The sequence below is a fragment of the Mya arenaria genome, chromosome 2, assembly GCF_026914265.1.
Source record: "Mya arenaria isolate MELC-2E11 chromosome 2, ASM2691426v1".
Taxonomy (NCBI): domain Eukaryota; kingdom Metazoa; phylum Mollusca; class Bivalvia; order Myida; family Myidae; genus Mya; species Mya arenaria.
In genome coordinates, this window is record NC_069123.1 from 12,057,203 (window position 1) to 12,082,720 (window position 25,518).

Sequence of the window (25,518 nt, forward strand, 5' to 3'; positions counted from 1 at the left end):
GCGCACGTCGGTGCATCTCTGGCGTTATTACGTGACCGTTTCCATTCGCCTATAACGTTATTTTATACACTAAAATGCAGCACACAAATGCCGTAAAATGGGGTTGGCAATCTCGAGATATCTCAGCATCCCTACACGTGATCAGGCTGGGACCAATTTTTCCATGTAGGGGACGCTAAACCCTTCAAGATGCACCCTTGGGGTGTGCGGGATGATAGTTTTTGACTGGTTTCAACAGCGTCAAAGTACGCGCAAATTCGCGACATTTCGTACACAAAACGCGCTCCCATATAGCTACTAAGGGGGAGCTAATCTCGAAGGTATCTTCGAAACCAAGAGTGATAGGAGCTTGGTTCTGGTATTGAAATTTACGTCTCACCATACCCTACGTCACGCGCACGTCGGTGCATCTCTGGCGTTATTACGTGACCGTTTCCATTCGCCTATAACGTTATTTTATACACTAAAATGCAGCACAAAATGCCGTAAAATGGGGTTGGCAATCTCGAAGATATCTCAGCATCCCTACACGTGATCAGGCTGGGACCAATTTTTCCATGTAGGGGACGCTAAACCCTTCAAGATGCACCCCTTGGGGTGTGCGGGATGATAGTTTTTGACTGGTTTCAACAGCGTCAAAGTACGCGCAAATTCGCGACATTTCGTACACAAAACGCGCTCCCATATAGCTACTAAGGGGGAGCTAATCTCGAAGGTATCTTCGGAACCAAGAGTGATAGGAGCTTGGTTCTGGTATTGAAATTTACGTCTCACCATACCCTACGTCACGCGCACGTCGGTGCGTCGCTGTCGTTATTACGTGACCGTTTCCATTCGCCTATAACGTTATTTTATACACTAAAATGCAGCACAAAATGCCGTAAAATGGGGTTGGCAATCTCGAAGATATCTCAGCATCCCTACACGTGATCAGGCTGGGACCAATTTTTCCATGTAGGGGACGCTAAACCCTTCAAGATGCACCCCTTGGGGTGTGCGGGATGATAGTTTTTGACTGGTTTCAACAGCGTCAAAGTACGCGCAAATTCGCGACATTTCGTACACAAAACGCGCTCCCATATAGCTACTAAGGGGGAGCTAATCTCGAAGGTATCTTCGGAACCAAGAGTGATAGGAGCTTGGTTCTGGTATTGAAATTTACGTCTCACCATACCCTACGTCACGCGCACGTCGGTGCGTCGCTGTCGTTATTACGTGACCGTTTCCATTCGCCTATAACGTTATTTTATACACTAAAATGCAGCACAAAATGCCGTAAAATGGGGTTGGCAATCTCGAAGATATCTCAGCATCCCTACACGTGATCAGGCTGGGACCAATTTTTCCATGTAGGGGACGCTAAACCCTTCAAGATGCACCCCTTGGGGTGTGCGGGATGATAGTTTTTGACTGGTTTCAACAGCGTCAAAGTACGCGCAAATTCGCGACATTTCGTACACAAAACGCGCTCCCATATAGCTACTAAGGGGGAGCTAATCTCGAAGGTATCTTCGGAACCAAGAGTGATAGGAGCTTGGTTCTGGTATTGAAATTTACGTCTCACCATACCCTACGTCACGCGCACGTCGGTGCGTCGCTGTCGTTATTACGTGACCGTTTCCATTCGCCTATAACGTTATTTTATACACTAAAATGCAGCACAAAATGCCGTAAAATGGGGTTGGCAATCTCGAAGATATCTCAGCATCCCTACACGTGATCAGGCTGGGACCAATTTTTCCATGTAGGGGACGCTAAACCCTTCAAGATGCACCCCTTGGGGTGTGCGGGATGATAGTTTTTGACTGGTTTCAACAGCGTCAAAGTACGCGCAAATTCGCGACATTTCGTACACAAAACGCGCTCCCATATAGCTACTAAGGGGGAGCTAATCTCGAAGGTATCTTCGGAACCAAGAGTGATAGGAGCTTGGTTCTGGTATTGAAATTTACGTCTCACCATACCCTACGTCACGCGCACGTCGGTGCGTCGCTGTCGTTATTACGTGACCGTTTCCATTCGCCTATAACGTTATTTTATACACTAAAATGCAGCACAAAATGCCGTAAAATGGGGTTGGCAATCTCGAAGATATCTCAGCATCCCTACACGTGATCAGGCTGGGACCAATTTTTCCATGTAGGGGACGCTAAACCCTTCAAGATGCACCCCTTGGGGTGTGCGGGATGATAGTTTTTGACTGGTTTCAACAGCGTCAAAGTACGCGCAAATTCGCGACATTTCGTACACAAAACGCGCTCCCATATAGCTACTAAGGGGGAGCTAATCTCGAAGGTATCTTCGGAACCAAGAGTGATAGGAGCTTGGTTCTGGTATTGAAATTTACGTCTCACCATACCCTACGTCACGCGCACGTCGGTGCGTCGCTGTCGTTATTACGTGACCGTTTCCATTCGCCTATAACGTTATTTTATACACTAAAATGCAGCACAAAATGCCGTAAAATGGGGTTGGCAATCTCGAAGATATCTCAGCATCCCTACACGTGATCAGGCTGGGACCAATTTTTCCATGTAGGGGACGCTAAACCCTTCAAGATGCACCCCTTGGGGTGTGCGGGATGATAGTTTTTGACTGGTTTCAACAGCGTCAAAGTACGCGCAAATTCGCGACATTTCGTACACAAAACGCGCTCCCATATAGCTACTAAGGGGGAGCTAATCTCGAAGGTATCTTCGGAACCAAGAGTGATAGGAGCTTGGTTCTGGTATTGAAATTTACGTCTCACCATACCCTACGTCACGCGCACGTCGGTGCATCTCTGGCGTTATTACGTGACCGTTTCCATTCGCCTATAACGTTATTTTATACACTAAAATGCAGCACAAAATGCCGTAAAATGGGGTTGGCAATCTCGAAGATATCTCAGCATCCCTACACGTGATCAGGCTGGGACCAATTTTTCCATGTAGGGGACGCTAAACCCTTCAAGATGCACCCCTTGGGGTGTGCGGGATGATAGTTTTTGACTGGTTTCAACAGCGTCAAAGTACGCGCAAATTCGCGACATTTCGTACACAAAACGCGCTCCCATATAGCTACTAAGGGGGAGCTAATCTCGAAGGTATCTTCGGAACCAAGAGTGATAGGAGCTTGGTTCTGGTATTGAAATTTACGTCTCACCATACCCTACGTCACGCGCACGTCGGTGCATCTCTGGCGTTATTACGTGACAGTTTCCATTCGCCTATAACGTTATTTTATACACTAAAATGCAGCACAAAATGCCGTAAAATGGGGTTGGCAATCTCGAAGATATCTCAGCATCCCTACACGTGATCAGGCTGGGACCAATTTTTCCATGTAGGGGACGCTAAACCCTTCAAGATGCACCCCTTGGGGTGTGCGGGATGATAGTTTTTGACTGGTTTCAACAGCGTCAAAGTACGCGCAAATTCGCGACATTTCGTACACAAAACGCGCTCCCATATAGCTACTAAGGGGGAGCTAATCTCGAAGGTATCTTCGGAACCAAGAGTGATAGGAGCTTGGTTCTGGTATTGAAATTTACGTCTCACCATACCCTACGTCACGCGCACGTCGGTGCATCTCTGGCGTTATTACGTGACCGTTTCCATTCGCCTATAACGTTATTTTATACACTAAAATGCAGCACAAAATGCCGTAAAATGGGGTTGGCAATCTCGAAGATATCTCAGCATCCCTACACGTGATCAGGCTGGGACCAATTTTTCCATGTAGGGGACGCTAAACCCTTCAAGATGCACCCCTTGGGGTGTGCGGGATGATAGTTTTTGACTGGTTTCAACAGCGTCAAAGTACGCGCAAATTCGCGACATTTCGTACACAAAACGCGCTCCCATATAGCTACTAAGGGGGAGCTAATCTCGAAGGTATCTTCGGAACCAAGAGTGATAGGAGCTTGGTTCTGGTATTGAAATTTACGTCTCACCATACCCTACGTCACGCGCACGTCGGTGCATCTCTGGCGTTATTACGTGACCGTTTCCATTCGCCTATAACGTTATTTTATACACTAAAATGCAGCACAAAATGCCGTAAAATGGGGTTGGCAATCTCGAAGATATCTCAGCATCCCTACACGTGATCAGGCTGGGACCAATTTTTCCATGTAGGGGACGCTAAACCCTTCAAGATGCACCCCTTGGGGTGTGCGGGATGATAGTTTTTGACTGGTTTCAACAGCGTCAAAGTACGCGCAAATTCGCGACATTTCGTACACAAAACGCGCTCCCATATAGCTACTAAGGGGGAGCTAATCTCGAAGGTATCTTCGGAACCAAGAGTGATAGGAGCTTGGTTCTGGTATTGAAATTTACGTCTCACCATACCCTACGTCACGCGCACGTCGGTGCATCTCTGGCGTTATTACGTGACCGTTTCCATTCGCCTATAACGTTATTTTATACACTAAAATGCAGCACAAAATGCCGTAAAATGGGGTTGGCAATCTCGAAGATATCTCAGCATCCCTACACGTGATCAGGCTGGGACCAATTTTTCCATGTAGGGGACGCTAAACCCTTCAAGATGCACCCCTTGGGGTGTGCGGGATGATAGTTTTTGACTGGTTTCAACAGCGTCAAAGTACGCGCAAATTCGCGACATTTCGTACACAAAACGCGCTCCCATATAGCTACTAAGGGGGAGCTAATCTCGAAGGTATCTTCGGAACCAAGAGTGATAGGAGCTTGGTTCTGGTATTGAAATTTACGTCTCACCATACCCTACGTCACGCGCACGTCGGTGCATCTCTGGCGTTATTACGTGACCGTTTCCATTCGCCTATAACGTTATTTTATACACTAAAATGCAGCACAAAATGCCGTAAAATGGGGTTGGCAATCTCGAAGATATCTCAGCATCCCTACACGTGATCAGGCTGGGACCAATTTTTCCATGTAGGGGACGCTAAACCCTTCAAGATGCACCCCTTGGGGTGTGCGGGATGATAGTTTTTGACTGGTTTCAACAGCGTCAAAGTACGCGCAAATTCGCGACATTTCGTACACAAAACGCGCTCCCATATAGCTACTAAGGGGGAGCTAATCTCGAAGGTATCTTCGGAACCAAGAGTGATAGGAGCTTGGTTCTGGTATTGAAATTTACGTCTCACCATACCCTACGTCACGCGCACGTCGGTGCATCTCTGGCGTTATTACGTGACCGTTTCCATTCGCCTATAACGTTATTTTATACACTAAAATGCAGCACAAAATGCCGTAAAATGGGGTTGGCAATCTCGAAGATATCTCAGCATCCCTACACGTGATCAGGCTGGGACCAATTTTTCCATGTAGGGGACGCTAAACCCTTCAAGATGCACCCCTTGGGGTGTGCGGGATGATAGTTTTTGACTGGTTTCAACAGCGTCAAAGTACGCGCAAATTCGCGACATTTCGTACACAAAACGCGCTCCCATATAGCTACTAAGGGGGAGCTAATCTCGAAGGTATCTTCGGAACCAAGAGTGATAGGAGCTTGGTTCTGGTATTGAAATTTACGTCTCACCATACCCTACGTCACGCGCACGTCGGTGCATCTCTGGCGTTATTACGTGACCGTTTCCATTCGCCTATTGTCCTTTCCGATAACTTGGTTACTTCCCCTGATTTCTAAGGGAGGCTACTCCATTTCCTACTTCCGGGGAATACATTTTGCAAGATGGCCGACGTAGACAATGAGATCACTGGGGCGTGTATGAATAACAATGAGTTGACACCATTTAAGGTCGTCGATTTGAAAAGATACCTTGCGAACCGGAAATTGAATGTATCAGGTCTTAAATGCGAATTGATTGAGAGGATAAAAGGCGCATATAGACTTTCTATAACTGACAAACGCGTGCTGGAGGAGAGAGATCGGGAAGAAAGAGAGAGAAGAGCAACCGAACGCTTTATCCTCCCATGTGGCGAGGGTCTTCCACCGCCATCAACACTGAAGGCATGGAAGTCCACTATTGATCTGTTTCCTGCTGTAGAGGAAAAGGATATATACAACTACATTGTACTGAAAAGAGACTCGAAACGTCAATTGAAGGCGAGGACTTATTATGTGGACGGACATGTACAGAAAGTTGAGGTATGTCAAATAGTGAGTTTATAATAAGTCTGAGGCTGTTTTTTCTGCCATGTTTACTTCATCTAGTTATATAATTAGCTCAAGGGGACTATTTTGACTTGGACATAAAAATAATTTGGTGTGAAAAATGTACTCAACATTTTTATGTAGGCGGGGCTAGCCACAATTAAGGGGGGTGTGGTGGATGCAAGCACATGTATGTGTCGAACCACACTGACTATATACTTATCTTAATTTTAAAAAAAATAATGTATTTTGTACAATTTTCATATGTTCTATGATGTATGTTGTTTATTTATTGTCATTTAAATTAAAATATTATTTATAATTTATTCTTCAGGTCCATCTCATAAGCGAAGAGTGCAGCCACTGTTATGTTCAAGCTTCCGTGCTGCCATCATTTCCAACTGCAGACAAAAGAAAGTCACCAGAGTACCAACCCTGGATCCTTCTGTCGAAAGTGACTGGCTGCATACACTCCGCGTTCTGCAACTGTCCAGCTGGGTAAGTTGAATTAATTTGTGATAAATCAAAGTCTCTGATCTGCATTGATGAAAGGTGTCAAACCCACACACGCTAGGCTATTTTGTCAGTATTATCAAATACTTAAACTTGGGGCATTCTTCAAACTATTTCATATCTTCTTATCAAACTTGGTACACTTGTTACAAGAGACAAAAAAGCACATGTTATAACTGTCATAATTTTGGCTTTCATGGTTAGCTGAGTTTTGCTATTTTTTTCTGAATGAAAGAACAGGCGAGCTTATGTATTGATTCAATGAACTCCCTTCACCGTGTTGGTGTTTACTTATGGCACTGTTTGTGTTTTGTATGTTCATGGCCTACCAGGAAATACTAAGTGTAAAATACTGTGTATTCACCTCCATTTTCAAACTTTAATGTTTTGGAATATACATGTAAGTATAACAAGTAAAAAGGCACACATGTAAATGAATTTTTTTATTTTCATCTAGTGAAGGTGAATGCTGCAACCATATTGGTGCCCTGCTGTATGGACTTGAAGACCTGACGCGTAAAAAAAACCCTTGCTCCAACATCCAAACCCTGTGCCTGGAACAACTTCAGCATGCTGTCTGCACCACGGAAACGTAAGCTGTCGCCTAGGAAATCTGAAGATCTTATGTTCTCAAAGAAGAAACTGTACAACGTGTCAGTACGTAAAGTTTCTGTAAACAAAAACCATGAACTGAACTCTATCAATGGATGCACTGTTAACATTGACAGATTTAGGCAGAAACTGGTTGGTTCGAAGTTGAATGTAGGCTGGTTAAAAAACTTTGAAATTGAAACAACTGAAAATGAACCAGATCTCCCTGTGTTACATTCTGTGCCATTCAACTACCATGATAGTGTAAACTTGAGGGACAGTTCTAGTAAGACAGTGTTTTTGGATCATTTTGACTCTTTGAAGCAAAGCGCTGAAGAAATTCAATTAACTGAAATCTTAACAAGGGGCCAAAAAAGTGGGAAATGGCAAGAGGCCAGAAAAGAACGCCTAACAGCTTCAAACTTTGGCAGCATCTGTCGTAGGAAAGAATCAACTGAACCTGACGGACTCCTGCGGCAGATGTTGTATTCCAATTTCACAAGCAAGTACACAGAATATGGAATTAAACATGAGAAGGCTGCAAAGAGAATGTATGCGAAAGCAATGCAAACTGACCACAAAGGACTAGCAGTTAAAGACAGTGGTCTAGTTGTATGTGCCGACAGACCCTACCTTGGTGCCAGTCCAGATGGGCTTGTGTTCTGTTCACATTGTACAGAAAGTGTTGGTCTGGTTGAGATTAAGTGTCCTGCCTCTAAGAAATGGAGGATGCAAACGCCTGAGGAATGCTGTGAAGACAATGATTTTTTTTGTCAGTTAGAGAATGGCAAGGTGTTACTCAAGGAAACACACAAATATTACTACCAGGTCCAAGGGCAGATGGGAATCACCGGGAGGAAATGGTGTGATTTTGTAGTTTGGACATGTGTAGGTCTTTCTATACAGAGAATTGCATTTTGTGAATCATTTTGGCTGAAAATGTTGTGTCAACTTGACAGATTTTGCCTTGAATCATACATTCCTGAACTGTACGCACAACGTGTTAAAAGGGGAATGAGTCTGTTCAATTGATTTGTACATCGTCTAGTTATGTGTTGTTTATACATGTACATTTGAATGATCAATAATGGCAATTTATGTGAATATCTTGTTTGCTTTCAGTTATTTTCATAACTATATTCAAAATGAAACTCCAAAATGGCTGTATTGTTACTATAATTTGAAACCATGAATAAAAAAGTTGTAAATCTAAATTTTGGGCAGTATTTTGAAAGTATGTGTACTTTTGTCAACATATTGTGATTATGCGATGCTGTAAATCTACTTTAATTATTTCCTTGTTTTATGTTTGACCTTTTCTACTTTTCCTTTCCATTTATCTAGTTTTCAGGGATGTATTTCTGAGCTTAATAAATGGACATATGTTTAACCTTTCAAGTGTGTTATTATTGCATTTTGTGTGCAGGATAGTGATAGCGTTTATATTGCCATTGTTTAAAGAAGTAGCTGAGTTTTACTCTAAAACAATTGAAGATGTTCAATTGAATATTGGTTTGCATGTAGCTACTGCACGGCCCATAACTCAAGACTGTCGAGTTGTTCTCCTTTTCTGACTTGCTAATTAAAAACAACAAATGAGTGTTACTTTCTTATGTTTGCAGGGTGCAAAACTTAAAGGGGCTATACACCATGTGATGAAATATCGAAAAAAAAAAAGAAACTTGTCAAAAACTGACATAAACTTGGTATCAATGTGTACAATGCATTGAAACTAACTAACTGAAGTACCACATACCGTAGTATACAATTAATTTATTTTCGCATTATTTTTTCCATATTTCTCCATTAATTTTTTTTTACTGGGTATGTATACCTAGTAGAATTCATTCTTATGCGTGATTTGCTAGTTGATGATATCATTGGATATAACCAAGTAAGGTATATTAGCTTAAGCATTCATATGGTTTCGGATAAGCCTTCGTAGCAAAGTGGATACAACACTGGACAGCTATTTTGGTGACACTAGTTCAATCCATAGCTCAATTTTCTTTTACATTTTGGTATTTCTTTACCATTATCATATCAGAAGAGTAAAACATTTTATTAAATAATTTGTCCTGAGATTTGTTACAGAAAAAAACTTTATTGGTGCCAATCTGGTGTACAGTCCCTTTAAACATTGGGACATATTTAGCATGGGGCTAGTTTTTTTAATCTAATGTATCTTAAAGTTAACATTTGTCGGGCATTTCAGTTTGATCTATGGCACTCTTGCCTATTCTTATTTCCACTTAGTTCAATTATGAAACTGATATGAAAATGGTTCATACTGAAAAATCCTTTAAGCAATTCAATACTAATGATTTGAAGTACGTGGTAGATCAATTACACATGGCAAATAAAAAAAACCTCATTTCAGAGCCAAACTTAATAAGTGATCTTTGACTTTTATTCTTAGAAATGTTACAAATAATAAAACCACAAAATACAAAGCAGATGTTTCACAAACAAAAAATTATATCAATAAATTGATCAGTTAATGCATACATGTTTCAAATCAAATCTTGAAATCCATTCACATGAGCATATTTCCTTATCCATTTTTGTCAAACCTGAATCAAATGTGTAATCTCATATGTTATCATATAACTTGCTCGAAAAAATGATTTTAAAACAAAATTGTAATTTCATTGTTCTAGTTAGAAGTATACAAGTTTTTATCCCTAAATCTAATGCTTGATATATACAAACGCTTTCATTGACACATGAGTTATTATTGAACAAGTGGTGGCCATAGATTTGTCAAATATGTGCATATTTTGAACACTTTAGAAATTCTCCTTGACTGTGTTATAGGAATATTGCCATGCAATATTCGAAAGTTCTTGATTCTCTCCATTTGCCTTTCAACATGTATTCGTAAACTTGCAATATCTTTTGTAAGGAGAACCTCACGTTTAGAGAATTGTTTTCCTTTCTGTTTAAATGGTGGAATAATGAGATGAATGCCTCTTGGAGTAGTAAGGTCTGTAATAGTGAAACCCTTATCAACCATTATGGCGTCTCCTTCTTCAAGCAAGTCCAAGAGTCCACATTTTTCTGTGAGTTTCTTGTCACTGGTACAGCCCACCCAACAGTCAGAAACAAAAGTTACAACACCATTTGGGCTTATACCCACCAAAATCTTATGAGTCATGTGAGACTTGTAATCACTGTACATTAAACTTTTCAAAGAAAGAGAACTGGATGTTTCACTGTAAATTTCAGTGCAGTCGATAATAATTCTAGTGTTAGAATATTTCTCTTTAAATTGTTCAGGCATGTTATTTTTCACTACCTCACGAGATGGCCATTGAACAAGAAAGGATAATTGTACATGTAAATAGTTGATCCATCTTTCAACAATGTCACTACATTGTGAAGTGGATATGCAAAACCTAGTACCTAGATCTTCAAATAACAGACCTAGACGTAGGCGCATCAGCACCATGAAAAATTCATCCAGAACACTTAGAGTTCTTGGCCGTCCTCCATCTGAATCTTTATAGTTAAGTTTCCGCCTTGATGTCCGCACTTCAGCTTCATCCTTGATTTCATCAAACAAAGCTTCAAACACAACTCGATTAGGGATTCCGGTGTAAAAACTGACCAAATCGTCATTGTATTTTACGTCATCATATGTGAGCATAGGTAGCTGACATTGTACACCAAAGTCTCTAGTAGAATGTTCTGTTTGTGAACTGAAGTCTGCTGTTTTTCCCAGGAAACTTTCTTCAGTTTGTACTTCCATCACTGCACAGTTGTTCTCAGTCTGTGTGTCACAACATCTGAAACATATACAAATTGATCATGTACCCATTTACCACATCTTACATGTACAGTCTGGTAACCCTAACCAAATGTTTGTTTTTTTGGCCTTAAACATTTACAAACACTTAAATTTTCCTATTTTTGTTAAAGAATGAAGAAAAATGATCAGAAGTAATTAACTTATCAGATCGATTTCATAGCACAAGAAGCAATATATATATATATTGAACAATACCTAAAGGACTGATTCTGTGGCTGTAGTACTGGTCCCATGCAGTAATCATGCAGGTGGACAGAGGTATCAATGGCATGCCCGGAAGGGGATACAAATGACAGTTGTGGCTGTATACTATCATCATTTGACAGTTCTAGGTCTAAATCGTCATTGACCGTATCACCATCATCATCATCACCTACGTCTTCATCAAGGAGCTGAAATTGCAAATGAAACTGTATAAGATAAATGTTTTAGTACAAAATCTGCCAGGCTATATGGTACACATTTTTCCAGGCTGTATTTGAAAACAATTCTTTAATCATTTCTTAAATTACAAAATTTACAAATAAGTGCTGTGACATTGTTTTTAAGCACCGTTGATATAACATAATTCATTTTGAGGTGCATGTAAGGAAGAACTTAAACTAATATAAGAAATAAAAAATACCGTTGGCTGGAAGGTTTTGGTAGCACCAGTCTCAGTTGGAAACATAGATGGAAGTGTATGCTGGAATGAAGGTCCTCTGAAGCCAACAAAATGCTCACTACACAATCGTCTGTGTTCATTCCACTGGAACGATCTCATGACCGTTTTACATCGCTGCACCCACACACGTTTTAAACGTTTGTTCTGAGGAAAACGGTGCAATGACACTTTTCTCCCATCAATAACCTTTCCTCTGTAAATTCCTTTACAAATACAACAGTACTTAGGGGTTTTCCTGCCCGTTTTCTTTATTAGTTTTGAATCTTTACTTTCCATTTTCACTTGTTGCTGTTTACTTCCTGGTTTGTGTAGTCCCCGGAAGTAAATTTCCGCTTTTTGCGCATGCCCACTTGAAGAGTATTCAGGGAAAGATAATCGAGTTATCGGAAAGGACAATAACGTTATTTTATACACTAAAATGCAGCACAAAATGCCGTAAAATGGGGTTGGCAATCTCGAAGATATCTCAGCATCCCTACACGTGATCAGGCTGGGACCAATTTTTCCATGTAGGGGACGCTAAACCCTTCAAGATGCACCCCTTGGGGTGTGCGGGATGATAGTTTTTGACTGGTTTCAACAGCGTCAAAGTACGCGCAAATTCGCGACATTTCGTACACAAAACGCGCTCCCATATAGCTACTAAGGGGGAGCTAATCTCGAAGGTATCTTCGGAACCAAGAGTGATAGGAGCTTGGTTCTGGTATTGAAATTTACGTCTCACCATACCCTACGTCACGCGCACGTCGGTGCATCTCTGGCGTTATTACGTGACCGTTTCCATTCGCCTATAACGTTATTTTATACACTAAAATGCAGCACAAAATGCCGTAAAATGGGGTTGGCAATCTCGAAGATATCTCAGCATCCCTACACGTGATCAGGCTGGGACCAATTTTTCCATGTAGGGGACGCTAAACCCTTCAAGATGCACCCCTTGGGGTGTGCGGGATGATAGTTTTTGACTGGTTTCAACAGCGTCAAAGTACGCGCAAATTCGCGACATTTCGTACACAAAACGCGCTCCCATATAGCTACTAAGGGGGAGCTAATCTCGAAGGTATCTTCGGAACCAAGAGTGATAGGAGCTTGGTTCTGGTATTGAAATTTACGTCTCACCATACCCTACGTCACGCGCACGTCGGTGCATCTCTGGCGTTATTACGTGACCGTTTCCATTCGCCTATAACGTTATTTTATACACTAAAATGCAGCACAAAATGCCGTAAAATGGGGTTGGCAATCTCGAAGATATCTCAGCATCCCTACACGTGATCAGGCTGGGACCAATTTTTCCATGTAGGGGACGCTAAACCCTTCAAGATGCACCCCTTGGGGTGTGCGGGATGATAGTTTTTGACTGGTTTCAACAGCGTCAAAGTACGCGCAAATTCGCGACATTTCGTACACAAAACGCGCTCCCATATAGCTACTAAGGGGGAGCTAATCTCGAAGGTATCTTCGGAACCAAGAGTGATAGGAGCTTGGTTCTGGTATTGAAATTTACGTCTCACCATACCCTACGTCACGCGCACGTCGGTGCATCTCTGACGTTATTACGTGACAGTTTCCATTCGCCTATAACGTTATTTTATACACTAAAATGCAGCACAAAATGCCGTAAAATGGGGTTGGCAATCTCGAAGATATCTCAGCATCCCTACACGTGATCAGGCTGGGACCAATTTTTCCATGTAGGGGACGCTAAACCCTTCAAGATGCACCCCTTGGGGTGTGCGGGATGATAGTTTTTGACTGGTTTCAACAGCGTCAAAGTACGCGCAAATTCGCGACATTTCGTACACAAAACGCGCTCCCATATAGCTACTAAGGGGGAGCTAATCTCGAAGGTATCTTCGGAACCAAGAGTGATAGGAGCTTGGTTCTGGTATTGAAATTTACGTCTCACCATACCCTACGTCACGAGCACGTCGGTGCATTTCTGACGTTATTACGTGACAGTTTCCATTCGCCTATAACGTTATTTTATACACTAAAATGCAGCACAAAATGCCGTAAAATGGGGTTGGCAATCTCGAAGATATCTCAGCATCCCTACACGTGATCAGGCTGGGACCAATTTTTCCATGTAGGGGACGCTAAACCCTTCAAGATGCACCCCTTGGGGTGTGCGGGATGATAGTTTTTGACTGGTTTCAACAGCGTCAAAGTACGCGCAAATTCGCGACATTTCGTACACAAAACGCGCTCCCATATAGCTACTAAGGGGGAGCTAATCTCGAAGGTATCTTCGGAACCAAGAGTGATAGGAGCTTGGTTCTGGTATTGAAATTTACGTCTCACCATACCCTACGTCACGCGCACGTCGGTGCATCTCTGGCGTTATTACGTGACCGTTTCCATTCGCCTATAACGTTATTTTATACACTAAAATGCAGCACAAAATGCCGTAAAATGGGGTTGGCAATCTCGAAGATATCTCAGCATCCCTACACGTGATCAGGCTGGGACCAATTTTTCCATGTAGGGGACGCTAAACCCTTCAAGATGCACCCCTTGGGGTGTGCGGGATGATAGTTTTTGACTGGTTTCAACAGCGTCAAAGTACGCGCAAATTCGCGACATTTCGTACACAAAACGCGCTCCCATATAGCTACTAAGGGGGAGCTAATCTCGAAGGTATCTTCGGAACCAAGAGTGATAGGAGCTTGGTTCTGGTATTGAAATTTACGTCTCACCATACCCTACGTCACGCGCACGTCGGTGCATCTCTGTCGTTATTACGTGACCGTTTCCATTCGCCTATAACGTTATTTTATACACTAAAATGCAGCACAAAATGCCGTAAAATGGGGTTGGCAATCTCGAAGATATCTCAGCATCCCTACACGTGATCAGGCTGGGACCAATTTTTCCATGTAGGGGACGCTAAACCCTTCAAGATGCACCCCTTGGGGTGTGCGGGATGATAGTTTTTGACTGGTTTCAACAGCGTCAAAGTACGCGCAAATTCGCGACATTTCGTACACAAAACGCGCTCCCATATAGCTACTAAGGGGGAGCTAATCTCGAAGGTATCTTCGGAACCAAGAGTGATAGGAGCTTGGTTCTGGTATTGAAATTTACGTCTCACCATACCCTACGTCACGCGCACGTCGGTGCATCTCTGGCGTTATTACGTGACCGTTTCCATTCGCCTATAACGTTATTTTATACACTAAAATGCAGCACAAAATGCCGTAAAATGGGGTTGGCAATCTCGAAGATATCTCAGCATCCCTACACGTGATCAGGCTGGGACCAATTTTTCCATGTAGGGGACGCTAAACCCTTCAAGATGCACCCCTTGGGGTGTGCGGGATGATAGTTTTTGACTGGTTTCAACAGCGTCAAAGTACGCGCAAATTCGCGACATTTCGTACACAAAACGCGCTCCCATATAGCTACTAAGGGGGAGCTAATCTCGAAGGTATCTTCGGAACCAAGAGTGATAGGAGCTTGGTTCTGGTATTGAAATTTACGTCTCACCATACCCTACGTCACGCGCACGTCGGTGCATCTCTGGCGTTATTACGTGACCGTTTCCATTCGCCTATAACGTTATTTTATACACTAAAATGCAGCACAAAATGCCGTAAAATGGGGTTGGCAATCTCGAAGATATCTCAGCATCCCTACACGTGATCAGGCTGGGACCAATTTTTCCATGTAGGGGACGCTAAACCCTTCAAGATGCACCCCTTGGGGTGTGCGGGATGATAGTTTTTGACTGGTTTCAACAGCGTCAAAGTACGCGCAAATTCGCGACATTTCGTACACAAAACGCGCTCCCATATAGCTACTAAGGGGGAGCTAATCTCGAAGGTATCTTCGGAACCAAGAGTGATAGGAGCTTGGTTCTGGTATTGAAATTTACGTCTCACCATACCCTACGTCACGCGCACGTCGGTGCATCTCTGGCGTTATTACGTGACCGTTTCCATTCGCCTATAACGTTATTTTATACACTAAAATGCAGCACAAAATGCCGTAAAATGGGGTTGGCAATCTCGAAGATATCTCAGCATCCCTACACGTGATCAGGCTGGGACCAATTTTTCCATGTAGGGGACGCTAAACCCTTCAAGATGCACCCCTTGGGGTGTGCGGGATGATAGTTTTTGACTGGTTTCAACAGCGTCAAAGTACGCGCAAATTCGCGACATTTCGTACACAAAACGCGCTCCCATATAGCTACTAAGGGGGAGCTAATCTCGAAGGTATCTTCGGAACCAAGAGTGATAGGAGCTTGGTTCTGGTATTGAAATTTACGTCTCACCATACCCTACGTCACGCGCACGTCGGTGCATCGCTGGCGTTATTACGTGACCGTTTCCATTCGCCTATAACGTTATTTTATACACTAAAATGCAGCACAAAATGCCGTAAAATGGGGTTGGCAATCTCGAAGATATCTCAGCATCCCTACACGTGATCAGGCTGGGACCAATTTTTCCATGTAGGGGACGCTAAACCCTTCAAGATGCACCCCTTGGGGTGTGCGGGATGATAGTTTTTGACTGGTTTCAACAGCGTCAAAGTACGCGCAAATTCGCGACATTTCGTACACAAAACGCGCTCCCATATAGCTACTAAGGGGGAGCTAATCTCGAAGGTATCTTCGGAACCAAGAGTGATAGGAGCTTGGTTCTGGTATTGAAATTTACGTCTCACCATACCCTACGTCACGCGCACGTCGGTGCATCTCTGGCGTTATTACGTGACCGTTTCCATTCGCCTATAACGTTATTTTATACACTAAAATGCAGCACAAAATGCCGTAAAATGGGGTTGGCAATCTCGAAGATATCTCAGCATCCCTACACGTGATCAGGCTGGGACCAATTTTTCCATGTAGGGGACGCTAAACCCTTCAAGATGCACCCCTTGGGGTGTGCGGGATGATAGTTTTTGACTGGTTTCAACAGCGTCAAAGTACGCGCAAATTCGCGACATTTCGTACACAAAACGCGCTCCCATATAGCTACTAAGGGGGAGCTAATCTCGAAGGTATCTTCGGAACCAAGAGTGATAGGAGCTTGGTTCTGGTATTGAAATTTACGTCTCACCATACCCTACGTCACGCGCACGTCGGTGCATCTCTGACGTTATTACGTGACAGTTTCCATTCGCCTATAACGTTATTTTATACACTAAAATGCAGCACAAAATGCCGTAAAATGGGGTTGGCAATCTCGAAGATATCTCAGCATCCCTACACGTGATCAGGCTGGGACCAATTTTTCCATGTAGGGGACGCTAAACCCTTCAAGATGCACCCCTTGGGGTGTGCGGGATGATAGTTTTTGACTGGTTTCAACAGCGTCAAAGTACGCGCAAATTCGCGACATTTCGTACACAAAACGCGCTCCCATATAGCTACTAAGGGGGAGCTAATCTCGAAGGTATCTTCGGAACCAAGAGTGATAGGAGCTTGGTTCAGGTATTGAAATTTACGTCTCACCATACCCTACGTCACGCGCACGTCGGTGCATCTCTGACTTTATTACGTGACAGTTTCCATTCGCCTATAACGTTATTTTATACACTAAAATGCAGCACAAAATGCCGTAAAATGGGGTTGGCAATCTCGAAGATATCTCAGCATCCCTACACGTGATCAGGCTGGGACCAATTTTTCCATGTAGGGGACGCTAAACCCTTCAAGATGCACCCCTTGGGGTGTGCGGGATGATAGTTTTTGACTGGTTTCAACAGCGTCAAAGTACGCGCAAATTCGCGACATTTCGTACACAAAACGCGCTCCCATATAGCTACTAAGGGGGAGCTAATCTCGAAGGTATCTTCGGAACCAAGAGTGATAGGAGCTTGGTTCTGGTATTGAAATTTACGTCTCACCATACCCTACGTCACGCGCACGTCGGTGCATCTCTGGCGTTATTACGTGACCGTTTCCATTCGCCTATAACGTTATTTTATACACTAAAATGCAGCACAAAATGCCGTAAAATGGGGTTGGCAATCTCGAAGATATCTCAGCATCCCTACACGTGATCAGGCTGGGACCAATTTTTCCATGTAGGGGACGCTAAACCCTTCAAGATGCACCCCTTGGGGTGTGCGGGATGATAGTTTTTGACTGGTTTCAACAGCGTCAAAGTACGCGCAAATTCGCGACATTTCGTACACAAAACGCGCTCCCATATAGCTACTAAGGGGGAGCTAATCTCGAAGGTATCTTCGGAACCAAGAGTGATAGGAGCTTGGTTCTGGTATTGAAATTTACGTCTCACCATACCCTACGTCACGCGCACGTCGGTGCATCTCTGGCGTTATTACGTGACCGTTTCCATTCGCCTATAACGTTATTTTATACACTAAAATGCAGCACAAAATGCCGTAAAATGGGGTTGGCAATCTCGAAGATATCTCAGCATCCCTACACGTGATCAGGCTGGGACCAATTTTTCCATGTAGGGGACGCTAAACCCTTCAAGATGCACCCCTTGGGGTGTGCGGGATGATAGTTTTTGACTGGTTTCAACAGCGTCAAAGTACGCGCAAATTCGCGACATTTCGTACACAAAACGCGCTCCCATATAGCTACTAAGGGGGAGCTAATCTCGAAGGTATCTTCGGAACCAAGAGTGATAGGAGCTTGGTTCTGGTATTGAAATTTACGTCTCACCATACCCTACGTCACGCGCACGTCGGTGCATCTCTGGCGTTATTACGTGACCGTTTCCATTCGCCTATAACGTTATTTTATACACTAAAATGCAGCACAAAATGCCGTAAAATGGGGTTGGCAATCTCGAAGATATCTCAGCATCCCTACACGTGATCAGGCTGGGACCAATTTTTCCATGTAGGGGACGCTAAACCCTTCAAGATGCACCCCTTGGGGTGTGCGGGATGATAGTTTTTGACTGGTTTCAACAGCGTCAAAGTACGCGCAAATTCGCGACATTTCGTACACAAAACGCGCTCCCATATAGCTACTAAGGGGGAGCTAATCTCGAAGGTATCTTCGGAACCAAGAGTGATAGGAGCTTGGTTCTGGTATTGAAATTTACGTCTCACCATACCCTACGTCACGCGCACGTCGGTGCATCTCTGGCGTTATTACGTGACCGTTTCCATTCGCCTATAACGTTATTTTATACACTAAAATGCAGCACAAAATGCCGTAAAATGGGGTTGGCAATCTCGAAGATATCTCAGCATCCCTACACGTGATCAGGCTGGGACCAATTTTTCCATGTAGGGGACGCTAAACCCTTCAAGATGCACCCCTTGGGGTGTGCGGGATGATAGTTTTTGACTGGTTTCAACAGCGTCAAAGTACGCGCAAATTCGCGACATTTCGTACACAAAACGCGCTCCCATATAGCTACTAAGGGGGAGCTAATCTCGAAGGTATCTTCGGAACCAAGAGTGATAGGAGCTTGGTTCTGGTATTGAAATTTACGTCTCACCATACCCTACGTCACGCGCACGTCGGTGCATCTCTGGCGTTATTACGTGACCGTTTCCATTCGCCTATAACGTTATTTTATACACTAAAATGCAGCACAAAATGCCGTAAAATGGGGTTGGCAATCTCGAAGATATCTCAGCATCCCTACACGTGATCAGGCTGGGACCAATTTTTCCATGTAGGGGACGCTAAACCCTTCAAGATGCACCCCTTGGGGTGTGCGGGATGATAGTTTTTGACTGGTTTCAACAGCGTCAAAGTACGCGCAAATTCGCGACATTTCGTACACAAAACGCGCTCCCATATAGCTACTAAGGGGGAGCTAATCTCGAAGGTATCTTCGGAACCAAGAGTGATAGGAGCTTGGTTCTGGTATTGAAATTTACGTCTCACCATACCCTACGTCACGCGCACGTCGGTGCATCTCTGGCGTTATTACGTGACCGTTTCCATTCGCCTATAACGTTATTTTATACACTAAAATGCAGCACAAAATGCCGTAAAATGGGGTTGGCAATCTCGAAGATATCTCAGCATCCCTACACGTGATCAGGCTGGGACCAATTTTTCCATGTAGGGGACGCTAAACCCTTCAAGATGCACCCCTTGGGGTGTGCGGGATGATAGTTTTTGACTGGTTTCAACAGCGTCAAAGTACGCGCAAATTCGCGACATTTCGTACACAAAACGCGCTCCCATATAGCTACTAAGGGGGAGCTAATCTCGAAGGTATCTTCGGAACCAAGAGTGATAGGAGCTTGGTTCTGGTATTGAAATTTACGTCTCACCATACCCTACGTCACGCGCACGTCGGTGCATCTCTGGCGTTATTACGTGACCGTTTCCATTCGCCTATAACGTTATTTTATACACTAAAATGCAGCACAAAATGCCGTAAAATGGGGTTGGCAATCTCGAAGATATCTCAGCATCCCTACACGTGATCAGGCTGGGACCAATTTTTCCATGTAGGGGACGCTAAACCCTTCAAGATGCACCCCTTGGGGTGTGCGGGATGATAGTTTTTGACTGGTTTCAACAGCGTCAAAGTACGCGCAAATTCGCGACATTTCGTACACAAAACGCGCTCCCATATAGCTACTAAGGGGGAGCTAATCTCGAAGGTATCTTCGGAACCAAGAGTGATAGGAGCTTGGTTCTGGTATTGAAATTTACGTCTCACCATACCCTACGTCACGCGCACGTCGGTGCATCTCTGGCGTTATTACGTGACCGTTTCCATTCGCCTATAACGTTATTTTATACACTAAAATGCAGCACAAAATGCCGTAAAATGGGGTTGGCAATCTCGAAGATATCTCAGCATCCCTACACGTGATCAGGCTGGGACCAATTTTTCCATGTAGGGGACGCTAAACCCTTCAAGATGCACCCCTTGGGGTGTGCGGGATGATAGTTTTTGACTGGTTTCAACAGCGTCAAAGTACGCGCAAATTCGCGACATTTCGTACACAAAACGCGCTCCCATATAGCTACTAAGGGGGAGCTAATCTCGAAGGTATAACCGTTTGTATCGTTAACGTTTTCTGGCGTTTATTACATAAGTAAGTACATTGTCACTCAAGAAGCACAGGTGTCAAAATAGTTTGTATGAAAATGGTATATAAATAAATTTGGGATCCCCGACCTGGGCATACAAAATATTTTTATTATAAAACGATCATTTCCAACGCCGTAAACTGTTGTCTGCTACCACGGGACTGCTAAGTAGTTGCCTGCAACATATGCCAAACACAACAAAAACAGCAAAAGACGAAGAATAATTGTTGTCGTGTGCAGCCCTTACTAATATATCGCATCGGTGGATGAACGTGATTTAACAGGCATCAACGAAACATTCGGTTCAATGATCATGTTTAGCAAAACCTTCCCTATTTAAACACCATGAGCAGAGGTACCTAGAGATCGGATGAACAAAGATTCGGATATCATGATCTTGTGATAGTGTCGCGTCTCAAATTAATGCAAAACAATATATTGACATCTCAATTCTATACATGCGTAAAAATAAAAACCTCAACCCTAACCCTAACTGAATTAAAATCATTGTATTAAAACGGTACCTGGTCAACTAGTCCACCTAAATGGCCCTCAACCAGTCTTTTGACGATTTTTAGACTATGGCAGACTGATAACCATTACTTTTTTGTATGTACGTTTTTCATTGAGACTTATCTTATAACTATTAAAACATCTTTCAAGTTATTGTTATAGTTGAAGTATATATATAAGGACACGTTAAAAAGAAAGAGTTCATATAGCATAGGAAATTTTCATGTACATGGTTATATTGTTGATGCTACTGCAGAATGATGATGATGATGATGTTCGTGATGATGATGATGATGATGATGATGATTAGGTATCACCATTTTTGAACACTGTTGCGTTGCTCTGCACAATACATAGAAAAGCGAGGATAACTGTGACTGCGCACAGGGTTAACAATCATTGACGGATGGGTACAAATTTATTCGATAAAATCAACATGTATAAAAATGGTGGACTGCTACGCTCATTTCGTGACCCAGAGTATATTTATGTGCAAATAACGACTCTAACGACAAATCCAACCCAGTTAAGATCACTGTCAGGTACATTTCGAACAATTATATCATTATTATTCAACATCGATGCATAATATTACTATATATTGTTTCGCCCAGTGTTAAATGGTAGAGAGTTGTAGCGTTACAGGGATACACATGAAATGTCAAAATAATAAAAAAGTATCCCTGATCGCTCATTATTGTAGCTACCTGGTCAACAGGGATACACATGAAATGTCAAAATAATAAAAAAGTATCCCTGATCGCTCATTATTGTAGCTACCTGGTCAACTAGCCATTTTAAGGCAAATAGTCTAAAATAATAGACATGTTATACAGGATTCTTCCAATCCCGTACGTCTAAACTGGTTGGTACAAAAAAACAAGGGTGTTTTGAAAAATACTGAAAGTGTATTAAGTAGAGTTTTATGGCTGAAATTGATCATAAAGGTTTATATTCATATTTTACCATGTAAGTGAAGAGTTATTTTGCACAAAACAAGCATTTAATGCATTAAAACACAAATGTCATGATTTTAACACATTATTTACCTTTCAAATAAAACGTAGGTTGACTGACACACACAACAATTATGCCAAGCGGAACAACTTAACCCAATCGTAATAACGCTGCCACCACCGACAAGCTTCAAATAGACCTCACAAATACATGTACAATCATAACAACTTGGCCATCGGAATCCGATTGTTTTAAAAATGTGCCCTAAAGCCTTGCAGGTGCCCTTCATGTATATATTGCTATGTTTTGACAGAATGAAATGAAGAAAACCGTTCAAACTCATAATTATTCGTTGGATATTTTTTTGTGTACGGAACTAATTTAAATTAACATTATCTGGTAATATTTCTTGTTTTTATGATAATTTATAGACGCAATATGCCTTAACCCGGAATCCCAAATAACTACCCACTTTTCATACATACAAAAGAATTTGTACGTGAAGGATTTGCCATATCAAAAATCGTAAAAAAATTCCGTCATACAATTACTTGGACTATTGAGCCAAATAGGCCCCATTTTGGTCAATAGCCCTCACTTGGAAAAAAATGGTTAAAAGGCCCCCAATTTGGTCAAAACGCCCCAATTTGGTCAAATAGCCACCACTCCTTTTTATTTAAATGTATATTTGAAGGTAAGTTATAATATTTTTAAGATATTTGTATGAAATTTACATACCCAGTAATTGCTAATCAAACAACAGCATTTGTTGATAATTAAAATGTTTTAAAATATAAAATATAATTTGCACATATTAAAGACTTATTAATTAGAGATGATTGGGCATCTAAATTATCACAATGTGCAATAATCCTTCGTAGAAAGATTAGTGTTCACACTTATCTTAATAACTGACTTCAAAGGGTTCACACTTAGCTTAATTACTGACTTCAAACAATTTAGTTTGCACACCTACTCATTGATATTTATGCCCCCCTTCGAATAAGAGGGGTATATATATATTGCTTTGAACATGTCGGTCGGTCGGTCGATCCGTCCGTCCGTCCATCGGTAGACCAAAGCTTGTCGGGGTGATAACTCAACAATTCCTTGACATATGGTCATCAAACTTGACATGGAGATAGGGCATGACCAGTAGAGGAATATGAGGTCATCGGGTCAAAGGTCAAGGTCACAGTGACCTTAAATGGTAAAAGGATTTTAAAGCTTGTCCGAGTGATTAATCAACAATGCCTAGACCTATGGTCGTCAAAATTTACATGGAGGCTGGGGTCATCGGGTCAAAGGTTAAGGTCACAGTGACCTTTAATGATACATGGTTGTCCGATTGGCAATTTGACAATGCCTGCACCCATGGCCCTCAATCTTGACTTGGAGGTGGGGTCTGACCAGTAGATGACCCCTATTGATTTTGGGGGTCTTCAAGTCAAAGGTCAAAGGTCACAGTGACCTTGAAGTCAAACACAACAATTCCTGGACCATCAAATTGGCATGAAGGTTGGGCCTGACCAGCAGTCTCATGATTCCTCTTGATTTTGATTTCATTGGGTCAAAGATCACAAAAAGGTTAACAAAGCTTCTCCCAGAGATATCTCAACAAAGCCTGGACCTATGATCATCACATTTGACTTGGGGGTTGGGCCTTAACTGTAGATGACACCTTTTAATATATGTGGAAGGGGTCATCGGGTCAAAGGTCAATGTCACAGTTACCTTGAACGCAAAAAGCTTGTCTGTGTGATAACTTGACAATGCCTGCACCCATGGCCCTAAAGCTTAAAATGATTGATTGTTAGCAAAGCTTTCATTGTAGAAATGAGTTCATGAATGTGGTGCTGGATGACAATTTTTAAAGAGTATATCGGATTATTCATGTTTGTTTTGTCGTATTGACATTTTTAAGTGTATATTGGTTTTTTCATTTTTATTAAGTCATATTTATTAATTGTGAGTGTTTGGTTGCAAAATGGACTATCCTTGTGTAGAAAGCATTAAAACTGTCAAATATATATGGCGCAATATATTCTCCATCAACAGATTCTTGCATTTTTCTTTTCGGATTTTTTTGAAAAGGAATATTTATAACAACACCAAAATTTAAGTGTTAAGTACAAATAACGCCATGTCAGCCGTTGTATAAAAAATGAGTTGTCCGATATATCACTGTCTGTTTCCGGACTTTTCCTGTGCCATCATACTTCATTACAACTGGAATTTTAAGCTTCTTGACCCGACCGACACTTTCCACATAATTATATTTGAAAAAAGGTATTGAAAATATTTACTAAATGTAAAAAAATATATCTGAGTGGCTAAATCTAGTTGTCTTGTATATGTGTTTTCAGAGCAAAACCACAATAAAGAAGCTTGATTTTGTAACAGAAACCTGGTTGTATTTTGCTGACTAAGACCGAATGACTGTATAACATTACAAGCTCCTGTGTGCTGTGCTTGTTTTAAGTCAACCTTTTTCAGTCAGTTTGATATATAATTATGTTAACCCTTTTTTGTCCTTTTTAACAGGACCATTTCCTGTATTGGTGGAGGAGAAAACTGATGCTCCCTCCTATTGGGATACAGATGCAGAGAACTCGATATTCAAAAGTATGTAACGATTATTGTGATTCTTTATGATTTATCTTCTCTTTTTCATTCTGCAGTATATGTTGATAAGCTAGAATTGAAAATAGTGATATTAAGTGCCAAGTAAATAACACCCACTTTTGAATATTTTTAAATTATGTTTTTGTTTTCTGACATGCATGATCCTTACCACTCCTGTGATTTCTCTAGATAACGCTCCAGGGCTTTCATTAAAGTGACACTTTTAATCAAAATCAATATATACACATGTAAACAAACATAAATTTTTACTGATAAACCATTAACGACTTACTAAAAAATGCATTTATGTACAATATTTATTACTGATAAGTAAGTTTGTAACCCTGTATTTTATAACAGAAAATTGCAAAAATATTAAATGATTGGTGATAGTTAAAAGATCTACTGTGATCTACTATAGTGGCATAGGGTAGAAATACAGTCTTTTAATTTTATGCACATTTATTACAAATTAAACTCAGTATCATTCTTAAGAACAATTGTTTTCAACATTTATTCATCCTTTGTGGGATATTAAAACAAAGAATTAATTGTAGTAAATCTAATTTGGGAGTATTAAAGAGTGTTTATTTAAGACTTTGAAACTGGAAGTATTAACTTCCTGTCAATCATTACTTGAAGTCTTTACTGAAATTTGGAAGTTTAGGTCTCTCGCAGTTTTCAGCTTGTAGTAAAAAATCAAATAATTTGCAAGTTGCCATAATCAGAGATTTATATTATTAAAATACATAC

The 25,518-nt window shown here is 41.8% G+C and overlaps 1 protein-coding gene and 1 long non-coding RNA gene across 2 annotated transcripts in view; both read left to right on the plus strand.

The window, feature by feature from the left end:
• LOC128243127 (uncharacterized) overlaps positions 1-25,518 on the plus strand; it is a 135,895-nt gene that overhangs the window by 80,589 nt on the left and 29,788 nt on the right. The window lies entirely within an intron of this gene.
• On the plus strand, positions 5,929-8,245 carry LOC128243118 (uncharacterized). The gene is made up of 3 exons (XM_052960677.1): positions 5,929-6,084; positions 6,425-6,588; positions 7,061-8,245. Exon 3 carries the CDS (start codon positions 7,174-7,176, stop codon positions 8,224-8,226), a length of 1,053 nt encoding a protein of 350 aa, XP_052816637.1. The 5' UTR covers positions 5,929-6,084; positions 6,425-6,588; positions 7,061-7,173; the 3' UTR covers positions 8,227-8,245.